We start from the raw sequence: 18737 nt of genomic DNA on the forward strand, positions 1-18737 counted from the left end.
TTGACATCAAAAGTCCGTAGAACCCAGATTACGAAACACTGCTAGATTTTACACAATGTATTCTAGTGTACCTTAGCAGAGTTTACTTTCCAGAATTGTTGTTGCCCTATATTGAAAGTGGGTATATTAAAAACAATGAGAGGGTAATTGTTGGATGGTGGGGCCACTGAATGTTATCTGTGTCTTCCTTTCCTATTCAGGTGGGAAGAGCAGTTTTCCAGTTGGCTGGAAAAAGTCTTGGACATTGAATTAGCCAAAAAAGTAAGTAGTTTTTCCCTGGTTTGTGCCACTTGTGACTGTTCCTTCTATAAATGCTTGTCACACTGACTCTTTGGGCCTGATTAATTAAAGCTCTGCAAGGCTGGAGAAGATACACTTTCATCAGTGAAGCTAGGTAATCCAGCAAACCTGGAATGGATCTGGTCTAAGATTGAAAACATTTGCTAACAAATAGCAAATAACTTTGAAGAAATCCATTCCAGGTTTGCTGGATCACCCAGTTTCCCTGATAAAAGTGTATCCTCTCCAGCCTTGGAGAGCTTTAATAAATCAGGCCTTTTGTCTTCAGAGCCTTGTCACTGACATTAAAAAACATGCATATATGGGCTTTCAAATATTTCTTCTCAACGTACTCAAACATATTTTTTCAGGAACCTCAGAAAAATAATGGGTTAGAATATTGACCAAATAACTAGCATTTTAGGGAGGAGGTCAGAGCACCTGTATTTCTCATATGACAAGTTTTCTTTGAAATTGTGTGACTTGTTGCTTCTAATAATATCAACATCATATTTGAGCTCAATAAATGTACACACACTGGGGGTCCAGGTATAAAGCTGGTCAAAAACAGAGACATGGAGATTTTGTCCAAAGCAAATGGGGGATATCCAAGCTTTGTAAGATATCCCCTCCAAATTTCTTCCTATGACAACCATAGGATTTAGATCCCCCTTCTGTCCTGAAAACAAGTCAATCAATGTGGATATATCTCAGAATGGTTCTGTTTTGTTTCTTCTAAATTGAAAATTTGTTTTGGTTGAGTTTTTTTTATTATTATTTTTAATTGAATTTATTGCTGAAGTTTTAGGCTTACATGAATTTTTGTGTTGGAATTGATTTGTTATTCAAAACTTTCACAATTACAGAACAACTTATGCTGATCAAAGGAGTCGCGCAACAGACTGTTTATTGTAAACAACACTTCTTATTAACATAACCGTTATCAGGGTACTCTACAAAAATAAATTTACAACTACAAAAAGATTCTTTGTAAAATACTTCTTAGGCTATACACAATATCTGCAGTAGTTCTCTGTGTTTCGAAAACTGTTTTTAGATGAACTCCCATTTTTTGGGTACCAGTGTTTTCTAGCCATGAACGATTTACTCATCAATAAAATATGTAATACCCCATATTAATTGTCAGAATGCAGGCTTTGGTCCCAAACAGTAGGTTGTTCACCTTTTTCCTATGTTAAGCTTGTATCTGACAATCAAAAAGACCATTGACTTGGCCATCTTGTAAATCTCTGTTAACTAAATGAAGAGCGTGTCATATTTTGGGAATTTAATCTCCATCTCAAAGTCTTATCATCCTTTTTAGTTTTGCTCTGTTGAGAGTTTGGTCGTGGGCTCACATTGCCTGCTTCTTCTTTTCCTGGACTGCAGTAGACCATACACATAAGGGATAAATGTTGGGTCAGTTTCACCATACCTACTATGGAGGCTCCACCAACAAGCATAAGAGTTGGCCAAAATAGACAATGAAACACCACTGATCGGTCGTACTTTTTAATAAGTATGACATCTTCTGGTTTACTGTCACGTTGATGAAAGCATACAAAAGGGGTGTCGTTCTTGCGTTCAAAGTACTGTTTCACATCGAGAACACCATCTAATAAGTCATTCTTGTCTCGTTGGCACTTTGGAACATAAAAGCACTATATTGAATAGAAATATTAGAAATATCAGTACTGTTATGTTTTGAAGAAATGGAGGTTATTTACTTCTGTAGGGCTTTATTTGTTCATGGGCAACAAGCCAGTAAGTGCCATAAAATATACAAAAGTAATAGTTATGGCCCATCTGTGCCCCATTTAAAAAGCAGTATGGCCTTAGGCTGCCATAGCACCGGCAAATTTTTACTGGCCACAACATTAAAATACTGGCTAGATGAAGTGAAGAACATTGATGTTTTCATTACAATGCCATCTTTTAGAAGTGGAATTTACTAGGTATCAGGAGAACATCTGTATCTGTTTTTGAAGGTGATGTGTGAGAAGCAGGAAATATAGGCAAATGTTAGGATCTGCGAGGCGTTGACAAAGGCCATATTGTGATCTCTAAAAAAAAAAAACAGGTCTTGTGGGTGTTTCCAGTGTGCAGTAGTCGATACCTACAAAAGAAGTCTAGTGAAGGACAACTAGTAACCTGGTAATGCATTTTTCCTGTCTGCTACACATCATCTTCATAAACTGTTTACCAGCTTCTTAGATATCCCACCCCTTGGCAGGTGTCATTGTAACAAGATCACCAGTAATAATACCTTTAATGTTTAGCTGATTAGCGTTTATTCTATAGTATTAAAATACAATTAGCAGTGGGCACAGACAGATGCCACTCACCTTGGGGTTTATCTGAACAGCCTCTTCATTATAATGCAGGGCAGCAATGTGACCAGAAGCAGACACATTCACCAGTATCTGAAGACAGGGATATTTGGACTGGCCATGGCAGTCTACACCACATGTGAAGGAACAATCCACCCAGTCATCCATTATATCAGCCTGGATAATTGTGCAGTTAGACTCTTCATTCCATACGCTGATAAAAAAAAAATTATATATATTTTTAATTTAGGATAATCATCATGCAAAAAATACCATATGACTGTAATGTTTAAAATTAAAGTGATTTCTTTCAAACAGAGAATTCAGTATTTTGTGGAATTTTAATGCTAATAACAGTAATCCCTATTTAATGTACAGCGCTGTGTAATATGTTGGTTCTATATAAATCCTATTTATTAATATTTATAATAATAATAATAATAAGAAGAAGAATACCAGAAGAATTGTCTTACACAGTGAGTTTTTAGCATGCCCTTGATATGGTGAAAAACTGGAATACCCAAAATTGTTTATAGGCAACACTAAATGTCTTTACAGATCATCAGTTTGGACTTTGTTCATCAGTTTTGACTTGCTCTCACTCCGGTGTACTCAGCGATACCTAATGTGTACACAATCATCTTTTTCATACACGTGTACATCCACGTATGTGCATATAAATCAGTATGGGAAGGCTATTAAAAAACTAGGGGGAATTATTGACTTTAATTTTATTTAATTGGTGTCAGCATTTTTATTTGAGTCTTTTTTTTTATACATATATAAAGTAGTTGTGTGAAACTTTGCTTTGTGCAGCATCTTCCTGTAACAAAGACTAATAACTGTTGTTCTCTCTGTTGGGTAGGGTCACATATGTACCTCTACTTTCAGCACAGACTGTGCAGCACAGTGATGAGCACTGAAACACTCTTTTTATTTGGCATAGAAAGTTACCTACTCAAAGGGATAAGCAGTAAAAAATAAAACCTGTTAAAACAATCATTTTATTAAAATGTATATTTTTTACAGACTATTGGGAGAATCCTAATAAACTAGAAAAAAGTAAATAAAATAAGCTAAAAATTCAAATAGGAGGAAGAAGAAACTAAAGGAAAGACTTTCTCCTCTACAATCTATTATGAAGGCTGCAGCCAGACTCATCCATCCTTCCCACCGCTCCTCTTCTGCTGCCTCTCTTTGTAGTTCTCTTCATTGGCTTCCATTTCACCTCAGAATCAAATTTAAGCTCCTGTGCTTTGCCTTCAAATCCCTCCACAGTTCTTGTCCCACTTACATTTCTGATCTGGTAAAAAAGTACTCCCCAAGCCGCTCTCTCTGCTCCTCCAATGACCTACTAATGACTTCCTCACTCATAACCTCATCACACGCACGGTTACAAGACTTCTCTAGAGCTGCCCGAATCTCTGAAATGGTCTTCCTCGTCCTATACGGCTTGCTCCTACTTTCTGCTCATTTAAAAGAGCACTCAAAACCTATTTTTTAAACTTGCCTACCCATCTTCTTCTGCCTTTTGAAACTGTCACTACTTCCCACCATTACATATCTCCCCTCCTATTGTGTGTTACTTCCCCCACCTACTAGATTGTAAGCTTTTCGGGGCAGGGTCCTCTTCTTCTGTATCACTGTCTGTACTGGTCTGTCACTTGCAACAGCGCTGCGTAATATGTTGGCGCTATATAATTCCTGTCTATTAATAATAATTAATAATAATAATAATGGGTTGGGCATGGGAATAACAAACCAACAGATGCAGCCAGTTCATGACATGGCATAGCTCTTTACCGGCTGGTCCTAACCCATGCATGTATTAAATGACAGCACTATTTTTCCATGACTTCAATACTTGGCTAGATGGCTAAAAATATAATTGTGAGTGTTGCTAAAAGCACCCTGCTTTTAGTTCTTTTACCAATTGAAGTTTGGGACAGCAGTAAATGTCTTGGTGTTACTAAAGCAATGAGGGTAAGAATCTTGTGGTGAAATGTTATATGGTGAGCTGAGCTGAGACTTTTTTAACTCTAACAATAAAACAAATTTTATATAAGACTTACTTGAGCATGAACGGTTTCAATATTGCAATTCCCAATAAAAAGAACATTAGTACTGACAGGCCCATCATAGTAAATCCCAGCAGCATGGCTCTGTCTTCTCCAGCATTGGACACTTGCTTCTTCATCTTATCAGCTGTCTTCACCCCATCGCTGCCACTCTCTTTCCTCTTCACCTTGCCAGGTACTGAAGAAAAGGCTTCCCTTAAAATAGCGGAGACTCCCGTTATCATATGCACATACTTTAAAATTAAACATAAACACTTTCTATTATATGCAATTTTTTTTTTTTTTTTGGGGGGGGGGTCTATGGAGGTAAATAGATTCTAACTATGCAATCAACATATCTAGAATGGACTCATACCTAAATATGAAAAAGCTTCAGAATGAACCTGAGGTTGCACAAGGGCCACCAGCCCCAGATCTCATTGAATGTTGTTAACAGAAGGGGGATGCACACAGCCCACCCCCATTCCCCGTGTCACTGCATACACCATTGTCCTTGATGTTGGCTCTGAAATACTTTTATATTTATATTTGGAAATACCAAATCTCTTTTATTTTGGAACTGTTAAGCTGCATACACACGTGCAATTATTGTCGTTGGAAAGGATCTTTCACGATCCTTTCCAACGGCTAAGGACTGAACGATGTATGAACAAGTCCTGTACATACAGCATCGTTCTGCTCTATGAAGATGGAGTGGCACCCCACTACGTGCCCTCCCCTTGCCTTGCTTTAGGATCATCCATCATCCGTGGATCCGCCAGGAAGGTTCTTGGATGATGGGCGATGGGGGGCGCTGTACACACACCAGATTCTCGTCCGATATCGGCCCTGAGCTGATTATCGGGCGAAAACAATTGGACGTGTGTACGTAGCATTAAACTTATCCACTGTCTTCATATAAACGTTAATCCCAGGGTGAATTTACATTTGTATCTTTTGCTGAGTACGATTAAATGCCCTGTCCTTCAGCTCCTCTCATGTAAGATATGATGGAAGCATGTAGCAAGTAGCTATGGATAAAAAGTTTGTACTGAGTTCACAATTCAATCAGTTTACTGTAGGGTAGTATTAGTTTTTAGTAGAGCACAGGTATCTATGCTGGTAATGTGGGAAAGACAGAAGCTATTTAGCCAGAATGTCAAGTTATAAATAAAAGGTCCTCATATGCCATCCATAGGACTTTCTATGCAAGGTAATGATGATGATCAACCAGCATTATACACACACCAAAATAAATACATGTACATGAATACATTCAATGTATAAGAGAGCAATGCTATTTCTATGTATTGATAACATTATAAATGGCATAAATGGGCCTTTTCTTTCTGACAAACGCTATTTTCAGAACAAACAATGCTTGATATGGTGAACTCTGTTTTACTTTTAATTCATTACCTGCATTGACTATCACATATCAAACACAGTCTGTACACTGTAGAGTAACTATGAAATGTGTCATTTTACTGGTTAATATTTAATGGATATAGACACTGTCATTTGCTGAAGCAGGGACTAGGTATTTTTTACCACATAATCCCAAAATCTTTAAAAGAAATTCACACGTCCATGGTGTCAATAACAAATTCCAGGGCTTTCAGTTGTAAGAATCTTATATTACCTTTACCTCTGGCTGCTACAGAACAGATATGTCTAGCTGATACATTTAACTAGCATTTCCCATGTTAAAGTGCACAGTCTTTCTGCTAAATAGTTACACATCTGTCAGAACATATGTGTATTGGATTGTAGCCCAGATTGTGTTTTGGCACGTGGTGCTCTTTCAGGTAACGCTAGGAGACAAATAAAAGGATGTCTTTAGAAAGGCCAGGAAGTATACTCTGCATTCTAAATAAGAAAGTGACAATGGAAAGGTTAGGAGATATATTTTACATTCTTCTAAAAATGAGCCTGCTAATAAAAGGGCAGATAATACATTCTAAACAAGAGGGTGGCATTGGAAGAGCTAGAAGGTATTTACTACATCATGAATAGGAAGATGGCATTGGAAGAGCTTGGAGATATATACTACAATATGAATAAGAAGATGGCATTAGCAGAGCTAAGAGGTAATTACTACATTATGAATAAGAAGATGGCATTGGAAGGGCTAGGAGGTATATAATACATTCTTCTACACTCTTGTAATGCGCCTGGGCACACAAACCACTACAAACTCCAGATATCCTTCAATCACGCTTTATTTAATGTCATAAAGCACTACAAGGGTTAAGTCCAAACAAGGGAAGTATAAGAGGGTAAGGCAAAGGCAGGTCAAGAACAATCTGAGGTCAGGGCAGGCAGCAGGCAGAATGGTCATTAACAATCAGAGGTCAGGGCTGGCAGAGTCAGGTTCAGACCAGGTCGCTATGGAGATGACAAAAGGAGATAAGCATAAACTAATACAAGGACGCACCCAAGCACACTGTGTTCACAGAGGCTTATAGCGGGCAATGGTGTACAGGACAGGCTCTCCTTAAATGGCCAGAGTGACCAATGACCTTGCCCCACCTGGCGCCGTCTGATAGGAGAGTGGCTGAATCCAATCGGCCGCAGGGAATTCAAACTAACTATGTCCCGCCTCGCGGCGAGGCAGCCGAGTGCCACGCCCTCGGGGGGTACAAGAGGCATGTATGGTAGCACGCGCACCTCTTCCCACAGCACCCCTAGGACGTGCACTACTTTGCACATGCAAAGGAGTGCTGAGAGCAGAAGATTCAGTAACCACGTCCAAAGAGATGCAAGGGATGCCGCCTGGCCGAACAGTAGTTTGGCCAGGATGGATCCCTCCGCCTGCAGAGAGAGACACGCTGCGAGCAGAGCAGCGGCGTCTCCCTCTGCAGCTGGGATCCCCAGGGACGCCTCAGGCTCACAGGACGGGTAAGTTCCTTACAGCTAGGAGGTATATACTACATTCTTACTAAGAAGATGGCATTGGAAGGGCTAGGAGGTATATACTACATTCTTAATAGGAAGATGGCATTGGAAGGGCTAGGAGGTATATATCACATTCTTAATAGGAAGATGGCATTGGAAGGGCTAGGAGGTATATACTACATTCTTAATAAGAAGATGGCATTAGAAGGGCTAGGAGGTACCGTATTTTTTGCAGTATAAGACGCACTTTTTCTTCCCCAAAACTGGGGGGGAAAAGTTAGTGCGTCCTATACTACAAAGGTGTGATAAAATAACTAAAATAATATACTCACCCGATACCCGATCCTGCGTGTGTCTCTGGCTGCAGCAGCGTCTGTCTCCTCTTCTGAATTTGAAAGGCATAGAGTGATCAGAAAGGGAATTTGAATGGCACATGAGTGATCAGAAGGGGAATACCGGTATGAATGGCACATGAGTGATCAGAAGGGGAATAATCTTTCAGAATCTTTTTTTTCTAGATTTTCCTCCTTTAAAATTTAATAAAGCGTCTTATAGGGCGAAAAATACAGTATATACTACATTCTTAATAGGATAATGGCATTGTAAGGGCTAGATGCCATATACTACATTCTGAATAGGAGAGAGAAATTAGAATAGTTAGGAGATACCATAAATGTTTCATTTTGATTAAGAAGATGTAAATGAAAGAACTATTAGGTATATACTATATTCTGAATAAAAGGGTGGCATTTGAAAAGCTAGGAGGTATAGAACACATTTTGAATTAGAGAGTGGTATAACAAGGGCTAGAAGATATAAATTACATTCTGAATAAGTAGATGACTTTGGAAACCTCTTTGTGCACATGTGGAAAGGTTCTTACAACATAAGAGCAGCTGTACCCTCCCAACCATCCATGTAGTTTGGAGAATCCTTTTAGAACATCCAAATGGTCTAGCTGGTATTATGGTATTCTTACTTTTGGCAAACATTGCATCCTTTTATTGTTGTATGTTCTGATTTTATTACATGGAACTTTGACTCACATGGTAGGTGTTTACTGTCTGTATGTTCCTGCTGGTAACCCATTTTATTTTCCTGCTTACAGCTGGATTTTAAATAGTTGATACAATTCTTCATTGATCAGCTTTGCTCATTGCCACCTCCAACAAAGAGTGTTCCCTCCAATTTACTTCATTTTCCAGTACTGGCTATAGCTAGTTTAAGTTAGTTAAAGTAAAACAAAAAAAAAGCCATGGTTAAGTTTATTACCATGCATACCATGCATAATACTCTAGTGTCACATAACCAGAATGAACCATTGTTTAAAAAGTAATGTGAAGTGGAATTTCTGAATAATCTTCATTCTTCAGTAATGTGAAGTGGAATTTCTTCAAACCTCATACAGATGCACTCACAGGGAGGGATGTGAGAAATAGTGGGGGCACCTCATAGGCTCCCCTTAGATACCGGGGTGTTAATATGCTTTGATTTGCCATCTTAAATTTAAAAAAAGAAAGACCATTGGATATCTTCTCTCTAAACTGCCACATAAAGAATCCTTGAGTGCCCAGTGTGGAAAACAAATTGTATGCCTGCCATTCCTTGCACTTCCCACCATATGGAACAAAAATGTAGATACCATAACTTATGATTATATCAACGGGAGAAGTAGTATTAAAGTCTACATATAATATCATAGGATGTATTGATTTATGCAAAGATTCCGTGCTGTATTGGATACATTTTAATATACTCATATTTACCAAGCATACTAATGTATTTGACTAGTGTCTTTAACTTGAAAGTTAATTTGTCCCATGTTAAAAAAAAAATACATATCTCAAATATTCCAAGAAGTAATTTTAGTCATGAAGAAAAAAATATAAAAATGCAATGAAGCAGAAACAATATGAGATTAGCAAGAGCTGCTTTTAATATTTCAATCAATTATAAGCCATTAAACAACTGTTGTCACAATACTTAACTTTCCACATTACAAAAGACACAACCAAGCCTGCTACAAAACAAGAAAGTTTACTTTTCTAAGTATTATATTTGTGAGCTTTACCTATAATGCCTTACCTATACTCAGCTGTCAGCAAGAAAATAACTATTCATGTCTCAATATTCACAAAAGAAAACACAAGCAAACTGCTTCTACGTAAATAATTTGATCTTTAAAAAGCAATGATGATTACTTGTCAATCGTAAAAATATCATGATTTGCTGGCGTTGCTCCTTGAATAGAACATTGGATAGAATTAACCAGCTGATGCAGCCATTTGTGTGGCCCACAATCTGAGATCATATCAGGATTGCTTGTATTGTGTAATATTCTGTTCCTATTCACATCAATCATATCTATTTTTTGCCAGATGCTATCTGGAACTTGAAAGCTAAAAAAGAATTTAGCTAAACAAAGAAAAAAACCTTCTCACCTGAAGTAACGTCTGCGGCTGCTCTGTAGTGTGGTCTGGATGGGCACACTAAATGACTGCCTGTGTGCTACTGGCGGCATCCACATATTTTCTCCAAATATTGTCATCAGCCCAGAGCATACATAACATAAACAGATGGCTAACTCCGTGCCCCGGCCATCACCTCCAAACAGAGACCACTAGGGACCAGTGCTTATATGTGCTGCCATTGAATTGTCCCAGGTTAATATGCTTGGAAATGTAAGAAAAGTAGATTAGCTGCTCAAGTGCCAAGAAAGAGTTTGTCTCTTGTGAAGATAACAGGCCTCTAATTATTGCTTATGTACTGAAAAGCGTATTTGATCACCTGGGTGCTTCTACATCTGACATGTTTCTATAGAAACTCTTATACCACTGGGACATTCTAGTGTCTCAAGAGCATGGTGTGGACTGGAAGGGAAGGATCTGACTTCTTGTACAGCTGTCTCACATGTCGAGTCAAAGGAATCACACGTCATATTAGCATCTGTGCTGCTACACTAGTGTTTCTCAGCCATTTACTGGTGGGCATGGATCAAATCTGAGTTTAACAAGCAATTAGTGTACAATTAGAGCAAATGTAAATTAATCTTCACAAGACAAACATAAGGAATTAAAATACTATTGATATTTTTTTTTAAATGTACTATAATGCAGGAATGAACAGGAAAAGAGAAAATGACAACTATTCTCTACAAATTAATACTCCTAAACACAATTTCCTAAGTCTACTTTCAATCTGTGATAGAGAATTAAGAAGAATGTTTGTAGTGAACAAAGCAATTTTAGATTGGTCCGCCAGTTATTGTAGCTTAGGTGTTAAGGGCATGCTGGCAATTTGTTAACACACACCTGAATTCTCCAGACCAGCAAACTGCCAAAACATTTTAATGAGTACTAGGAGCATAATAATCCACCCATGGGACACTTCACTTCTAATACTTGGAAAGTGTGATGTTTACTGGTTGTTGTGGGTTTGTTGTTTGTATTCTGCATGCTGCTATGCATTTGATCAAAATGGGTAACTGCACCAGTGTGATCCTTTTATGGCTAGTTCCTACCATACCAACCAAATGCCAATTACTGACATGTGCATCGTACAAAGTCAACAAATCCTAACACAGACAATGGCCAAGCTTGGGTCTGTATTTCTCCAACTGCCAATTTAACTGATGTGCATATAGATCTATCTAAAGTAAATCTAAACTCCAACTACCAGCACATGGGGTTAGCACCTTTTTGGAGGAGGTTAAAGCACATGGCGATGAAGAATAAAGAATGGAAAAGAACAATGATTTAAATGTGGCAAAGTTGTTGGTGCCAGGTGGGCATGTTTGAATATTTCAGAAACTGCTGGGATCAATGATTTAGGCTGGTGGTGGTGTGGGGGATATTTTCCTGGCACACTTTGGGCCCCTTAGTACCAATTGAGTGTTAGTTAAATGCCACAGCCTACTTTGGTATTGTTGTTGCCATGTCCATCTCTTTATGACCACAATGTACCTATATTCTGATGGCTTTTTCCCAGAGGATAACAAGGCAATGTCACAAAGCTCAGATAATCTCAAACTGGTTTCTTAAACATGAAAATGAGTTCGCTATTTTCAAATTGCCTCCAGAGTCAGTAGAACCTATTCCATTAGAGCACCAATGGGATGTGGTGGAATGGGGGATTTTCATCATGAATGTGCAGCCACATGATCTGATTTCATGTCAATATGGACCAAAACCTCTGAGAAATATTTCTAGCACCTTGTTAAATCTATGGCATGAAGAATTACAACAGTTTTGAAGACAATAGGGGGTCCAGCCAAGGACAACAAGGTGCAGCAAAAAAAGTAGATAGTGAGTTTATAATTATGCCCCTTGGTGTTTAGTACTGAACTTTTGGTTTAAAAAAGTTGATGATCATGAAAAACTGTTTTGGTCTTTAACAGACATGTTTTGTTGGTTGTTCCTTTTATGGATCACATGATTTGTTTACTACACAAGTCTAATTTCCCAAGGTTGTTCTTATATTCTAACATTTTGTTATGTTTGATCTGTAGGTCAGTGTTAAGGATTAGATTTTTTTTAGTGTTGCAGTGTTTATTGTAATACATTTGTTTACTTTTTGCCACTTGCACATTGTAGCAGAGTTAGGATTAGGGAAACACAGACATTTCTCTGAATAAATAGCTAAAAACTATTGTTTTTCTAATATATACTATTTAACCATATTTATATTATATATATTTATATAAAATCTTGGTTTAAATACATGTAATGCAATGTGATTGTGCTGTTTTTTTTTTTCAGAATGTTTTTTACTTGAAACTCCCTACGGCCTAATTGAGCAGAGCAAAGCATACAGGAACAGGGAGCAATCACCACTCTGTGTAAATTCTAATATAAACTGCTAAGGTCTCTAGATGATGGGTTTATCAACAGATAATTTATAACCAGTTTTACCTGTCCCCGGATATATATATATATATATATATTTACAATTCATATTTACTTGACTAACAAACATAAAAAATATACATGCCTGACACCAATAAATTGATAAAATATATTCATAACCACTATAATACAGGAAAATGTATGATCGAGAGAGTCACACAAACAAAACACTAAAGCCTAATATTAAATAAACTTGACTGGTTAAGGGCAGTCAGCATCAAAATAAGGAACATAAAATCTACCAACCTAGTAGCAGGAGTGGGAAACAGGAGACAAAGTGAATGGTTTAAGTGAAGGTTAGGTCAGACTGAGTTCATTCAGGTTTAGACAGTCAATGTTAGCAATAGGATATCAGTAAAGAACACCAGGGAAGTTACAGGCAGGAGCCACATTATACTCTACAATAAAGAGACAAAGGTTTGTAGAGAGTCTGGGGCCATTTTTAAAAGCAGCCAAGGGAATCAATCAGTGTGCATACCGGCATACCTAAATAATGTTTGTTTATGCTCATAGGAAACTACATCCTACATTCTACTTCCAGCTGCCTGTTTAAATATTGCAATACGGACAAAAACCAATGCAAAAGACTGTTGGATGATCGGCCAGCAGGGAGCTTCCAGTTAGTTTGATTTGTTTTGCATTTGATTTTGTTGGTCATTTTTTTTAGTCCTATTTAATAAAACAGTGCACAGATAGAGAAATCAAACCAAGTGCATTAACTTACAGCAACCAATCATATTTTAGTTAACTGAAGCAAGATTTTCGTAGGATGAATTTAGAGGTAATTCCAACTTTTTGTGAGTAAACCAACATGTTTTGAATGTATTTACAATGGGTCTATTCATAAAGCAGTGAATTCACATTCTCTGGTGGAAAATCAATCACTGCCACTGAAACACATGGACCTGGAAGCTTCTCTACTCGGAATGTTTCAGTGTATGTCTGATTCACTGCTTTATACATAGAACCCCTAAGAGTGGGATAATTGAGTATCACCAATAAAGAAAAGAAATCTGTTATATTACATAAAATGTTTTTCAGCACAATAGAAAATGACTGTTCTTAAGGCATTACCAATTGCAACAAGAAAAAAGAATAAAATAGCAAGTGCAATTTACTGTAGATGTAAAGATAAATAATTAATGTAGATAGATAAATAATTATGAAAATGAGCAGTTATTGGATTAATTAATTGCCTATGTATGACCAGCTTTATACATAGTCCTATCTTTCAAAGAAACACATAGAGATTGAGTTTTTATGACGGTTTAGGCTCTTTACTTGAATTATCTTTAAAAGTGAATTATCCCTCTACACAGCTTGGTAAAAGTGAAGCTCTTCTATTTTCAGTCATTTAATCCTGCTCAAAAAAAAAATAATTCTTTTTGATATTTCTTTGCAATTTATTGAATTTTCTGTACATTTACTAAGCAAAGTGAGTTATAGCTTGCAGAGTGATGATTGATTATGGTAAGCTTAAACTCCTTTAGTAAATTAATCCTATTGTGTTATATTAAAACAGCTTTTCTGACCTATGATGTGACTAAACGGGATGACATTTACCGGTAGATATCCTTATTATTATTATTATGTATATAATATAAATATATATTACTAATAGAGTATTTTCAAAAATATAAGTACCACTTACAACAAAAAGTCATGATGATGAATTATTTTTTTTTCAGTTCAGTTGTTTTCATCAGAATTTATTACTAAACTACTAATTATAGCATCAGAAAACTACTAGCAAATCCCAAGTGTTTCTAGCAATGTTCAGTGTCATTAGAACATCAGACCATACAAGTGTTATAAAGTCCTAGCAACCAGTACTCAAGGATTGAACTAATTGCTGTCATCAGATTATCTGTAGCTAGGTATCAAATCAAAATCTAATCCTCTCTGATTTCTTTAGCTGCTCTGTCTACAGTTTTAATCACAGTCTCCAACACATTAACAAAGACAGAAAAGAGTTTGAACAAATTAAATACTTTACCCGAAAAGAAGAATAAAGAGCCATCAGATTGTTTTGAATCCTGAGTAGGTGTCTTTTTGTTCGTCATCCTTCGTACACGCTTGATTGATCGTTGCTTAATATCTCCTGAAAGAGTTTTATACCTGAAGCTTTTGTATTTCTGAACATGTTGCCTTGCCAGGGATTTTTTCTTTTCTTTTTTTTCACATCCTACTGACTGACCTCTAAATAATTGATGACTATTTTGTTGTCTCTGGCTCAACAGGCTAAACTTGTACATAATCTTTTTGTGTTGAAGAGTAAGGAAGCTTTAGCTACTCAGTGGCTCATGCATATTTGAAGAGGTGGCATCTGGTTTTGCTTTTCTAAGAGGCCACTAAAACTGTCAAATGCAAGAGCATTACCAGGAATGTGTCCATGAAATAATGACAAATCATTTCACTGGCATTATCTAAAGCATGTTTGCAATTAATCTGTTTTGTTAATGTGTTGCTTTCAATGAATATTATGAAGATTCTATAGGACTATATCCAGAAAGGTCACAATACACATTTTAGGATGTCTTTGGCTCTAAACGTAGCCATTAGCAATTGTGACAAAATACAAGTATGACCATGCTAAGCAGAGAAAGAACTTACACATTGCAAGGTCAGGCAGTACACCGTCCAGTTACAATGTAAGGAGCTGTTTGTTGGATAACATTGGTAGCACTCTGATTGGTAACATTGTTCTTTAAAACAGAAATCCAAATAATAATACATTGACAGTAAAGTTCTTCTATTCTACATTAGGTCTGTCCACTCCAGTCGCTAGGATCTGGATCTACACATTTGGAATATTTTACCGACAGGAGTAAATTTACCTAGAAAATTATTATATTTATATATGAAAATTCTGGCCTGTATGTGGCATTGAGAATGGCCCTGTTCTACATCATCATTGAAATTACCATTATTAGTTTAAAGCAGAACTAAACTAAAAATAAAAAAATCACACTTACCTTTATACCGCAGATCCGTCGATCCATCAGTAGGTTTCTTCGATCGAGTCCCATGCTGTTCCCGTATCCTTCTTCAGCCTGGCACAGTACATTTTAACTGATTAATATTAGTCATGCAAATTATTACAATTCTACATAATATTTTTGGGGTCTATTTAAAAAGCAGTGAATCTGACATTCATTGAAACATTCCCTGATGGAGAATCTTCCAGGTCAATGTGTATCAATGGGAGCTATTGATTCTCCAACAGGGAATGTCAGATTTGATTTGTTTCATTTAACATATTGTATTGTTACTAATGTAAGTCCTATAGTACTCTGAATTAATTTCATGCAATAGATTATAAATGTACGTTCCATGATGTAAAAGCTTCTAATGGAAGTAGTGATGTACTAACATTATTATTGGCCAGTATTTATATAGCGCCGACATATTACGCAGCGCTTTACAAAGTCAATTGTCAGATCATCAAACTGTCCCTCAAAGGGGCTCACAATCTAATGATTGCGAGATCCACCAACTTCTATTGTATTTCAAAATCTTCCAGGTGAAATCCACAGGCCTGGAACCAAATCCAGACCTTTCATCTGCTTGACTGATGACATAACAAGGGTTTATAATTTTGGAGTGAAGTGTCCAATTACTCTAGGTTCTTTTATAAATTACATATTACATATATCCAATTTGGACGAGGATACCCTCAAAATAAAGCTGAGAGTCTCTTTAAGTCAATATTCATTTTCTAACTGTAAATTAAATATGCTTCAGTAAAATTCACTTAAATATGCTTCAGGTAAATTAACAAAACTTCTGTCAGCGTCCAAATATTTATGGACCTAAATGTACATACGACTAGAAACAATTCACATGCTAGAAAGGGAACTTAAGGATACTGCGTAGGCACATCTAACATTTTTAAATGAACTGTGTAAAATACCAGATTTTTACTTTTCCAGGTCTACTTTAAGTCCAGCTACATATTTAAAAACACTTTGCTCTAAAAAAAAAAACATGTTTGCATGAGAAAAAAGGTACAATATCACACACATACAAGAACATTTATGTAGCAGTTCTCATACACTTTTTGAGTATAAATGTGCAAAAGATCACCTTTGGATTTTTACTTTCTCTCTACTACTAATCCAACATTTAGGGGAATGGAGAGATTTGTGCCTTGTTAAAAAGGGCTCCCCATGTTCTTAAGCACAGATGGTGTGTACTTAACCTTCAATATCTCCTGGGAATTCAGCAGGAACCAGAGCAGGAAGAGAAACAGCGCAACATACAGAGATTCTGGACTCATACACTAAATATTAAAGGGTCATTAACATTTCAAAATAATGATCCAACATTAGCTTAATATTCTAGATGTAGTAACAAATATGTAAATAAACATATATTTAACAATCTAAAAAGCATTTGTAAAAGCGAGGTAGCTCAAAATAGGAAACTATTCTCCGTTATTCCTACTATATTGAGCTGTTGATTATTTTCCATGGTTTGCATATCATTATTTATTTATTTATTCATGTCAATTACAGAGGTTCAAAGTGTGAAAGTGTTATGTGCCAGCACCTATAGACAAATTACATTTCTATTTTTTAATTCTTTTTTTAGACTTTAGAACAACTTTGAGGATCACAATTAAATATAGCCTGTTTCAGCAAAGTTTTAAGGCACAATCACTATTTATTTTGTAAGTTTAACAGGCTGTTAAATTTAGAACCAGAATTGTACCATGTCCAAAAATCTGGATATCTTCCCAATTGATTTACAAATGTTAGCTCTTCTGTGAAAAATTCCAGAACATAATTGACTCATTAGGCTTTAATCCAAGTGAGATGAACACATTTTCATTGCTTTATAAATTCACTGACCCCTGCACCTCTTCGAGATGGCTCACATCCAATAGTCATAAGCCTGTCCAAGCAGCTGAAGATCTAAAAATAAATATAATTGACTTCTACAAAGTAGGGGAAAGCTAGAAAAATTAATGGCCTTATTATCCTTGAAATCAAGACCCAAAAAAATCTCGTAGAACAGCTTCTATTCTGCTAAGAAGTGCCAAATAGTTTTTGCTACAACTGGATGGAAGGAAGTTTAGCGAGTTTAAGAGATGTGAAATGAAGAGTCATTTACTGGCGCTCATAAAGGTGACCTAGAACCCATATCAAAATAGTTACATATTGCAGTTTATGATTCCTTATGTTAGTTAAATGTTTTCTTTTTCAAATTAAGTATATTATCTCTAGGTACAGAAAATACCTATTAACTCTGCTGGAATTCCAATGTCCCTCTAACTTTTTGTGCGAAACTAAAATCTCAAAAAATATATTAGCCATTGCACCTAACTTTTAGGTTACATTTGTTTTTATTAGCATTTTTAATTTTCAGGATTAACAAAATAAAAGGAATTAAGAAAGGGGGGCGGTAAGCGAGGGGGAGTGGATATACACAAAAAAGGCAAAACTAATCCAAAATCTATAATACATAGTATAAAAAGCAATGTTAACAATCTCAAAATAACTCTCAGAATACATGAAGAATAGGTAAGGATGGAGGAAAAATAGGATGAAATAAATATTGTCTAACACAAAATGTATATATAAAGTAATAAAAAACATACTATGTAAGGTACAAGTATTCTCATTTAGAATGAATCCTTTTATGCAACTTGGATGAAGTAGAGAAGTGAAGTCATATTGCCCAATGTGATGTAAGGAAGCCTCATATAACACCCAAAATTCATCCATGCTCATGAGCTCATTGACCTTATCCATTCATATCCTAAAATATAGGTGCAATTGCTATTAGTGAAAAGAGGAGAAAGAGTGGCTTTTTTGGAAACATGTATGATTTACTTGAAATAAACATGTGACATTTTAGGCTATACACAGTTCAACTGAGATAATAATCAGCACATATAAGGAAATAATATAATATATGTTATGAAGTAATTATGGTTTATATGATTATCTCAGAATTATCATATGGTTTATATCATTATCTCAGAGTATCCAGCAAACTTAAAAATTGATTTTTTTTTAAAGTAATTTGCTATGTGATAGCAAATATTTTCAGTCCTGGATCAGATCCAATCCAGGTTTGCTGTGTCATCTAGGTTCACTGATAGTTACATATTAGGTTAGGTTGAAAAAAGAAATAAGTCCATCAAGTTCAACACTGATAAAAGTGTATTCTCTCCAGCCTTTGAGAGCTTTAATAAATCAGATCTAATTATACAGAATAAGCAGAATGAATGTTATGGCTGTGGGGTCTGTTTTTTTCTGTTA

General features: G+C 36.2%; 1 protein-coding gene across 2 annotated transcripts; it reads right to left on the reverse strand.

Annotated features, from left to right (window-relative positions):
* Positions 1–1171: 1171 nt before the first annotated feature.
* KCNMB3 (potassium calcium-activated channel subfamily M regulatory beta subunit 3) lies at positions 1172–14924 on the reverse strand. Of its 2 annotated transcripts, none has more exons than XM_072408132.1 (4): positions 14465–14924; positions 4682–4877; positions 2625–2823; positions 1172–1940 (listed from the first exon to the last, which is right to left on the reverse strand). In XM_072408132.1, exons 1-4 carry the CDS (start codon positions 14721–14723, stop codon positions 1533–1535), a joined length of 1062 nt encoding a protein of 353 aa, XP_072264233.1. In that variant the 5' UTR covers positions 14724–14924; the 3' UTR covers positions 1172–1532. The 2 variants fall into 2 exon arrangements, with proteins under 2 accessions (XP_072264233.1, XP_072264235.1); XM_072408134.1 differs by lacking the exon at positions 14465–14924 and adding an exon at positions 10006–12383 and having other exon boundaries at positions 4682–4882.
* Between the last annotated feature and the right edge of the window lie 3813 nt (positions 14925–18737).

This window comes from Pyxicephalus adspersus, chromosome 4 (genome assembly GCF_032062135.1).
Source record: "Pyxicephalus adspersus chromosome 4, UCB_Pads_2.0, whole genome shotgun sequence".
Classification (NCBI taxonomy): Eukaryota; Metazoa; Chordata; class Amphibia; order Anura; family Pyxicephalidae; genus Pyxicephalus; species Pyxicephalus adspersus.

Coding starts and splice junctions, on each gene's coding strand:
- KCNMB3 (XM_072408132.1), bottom strand. CDS start 14,723: ATGTACAAGTTTAGCCTGTTGAGCCAGAGACAACAAAATAGTCATCAA. Junction 4,878..14,464: donor CTCTTTATTCTTCTTTTCGG/GTAAAGTATTTA, acceptor TTTTAAGGGAAG/CCTTTTCTTCAGTACCTGGC. Junction 1,941..2,624: donor CTGTTCAGATAAACCCCAAG/GTGAGTGGCATC, acceptor TATTCAATATAG/TGCTTTTATGTTCCAAAGTG.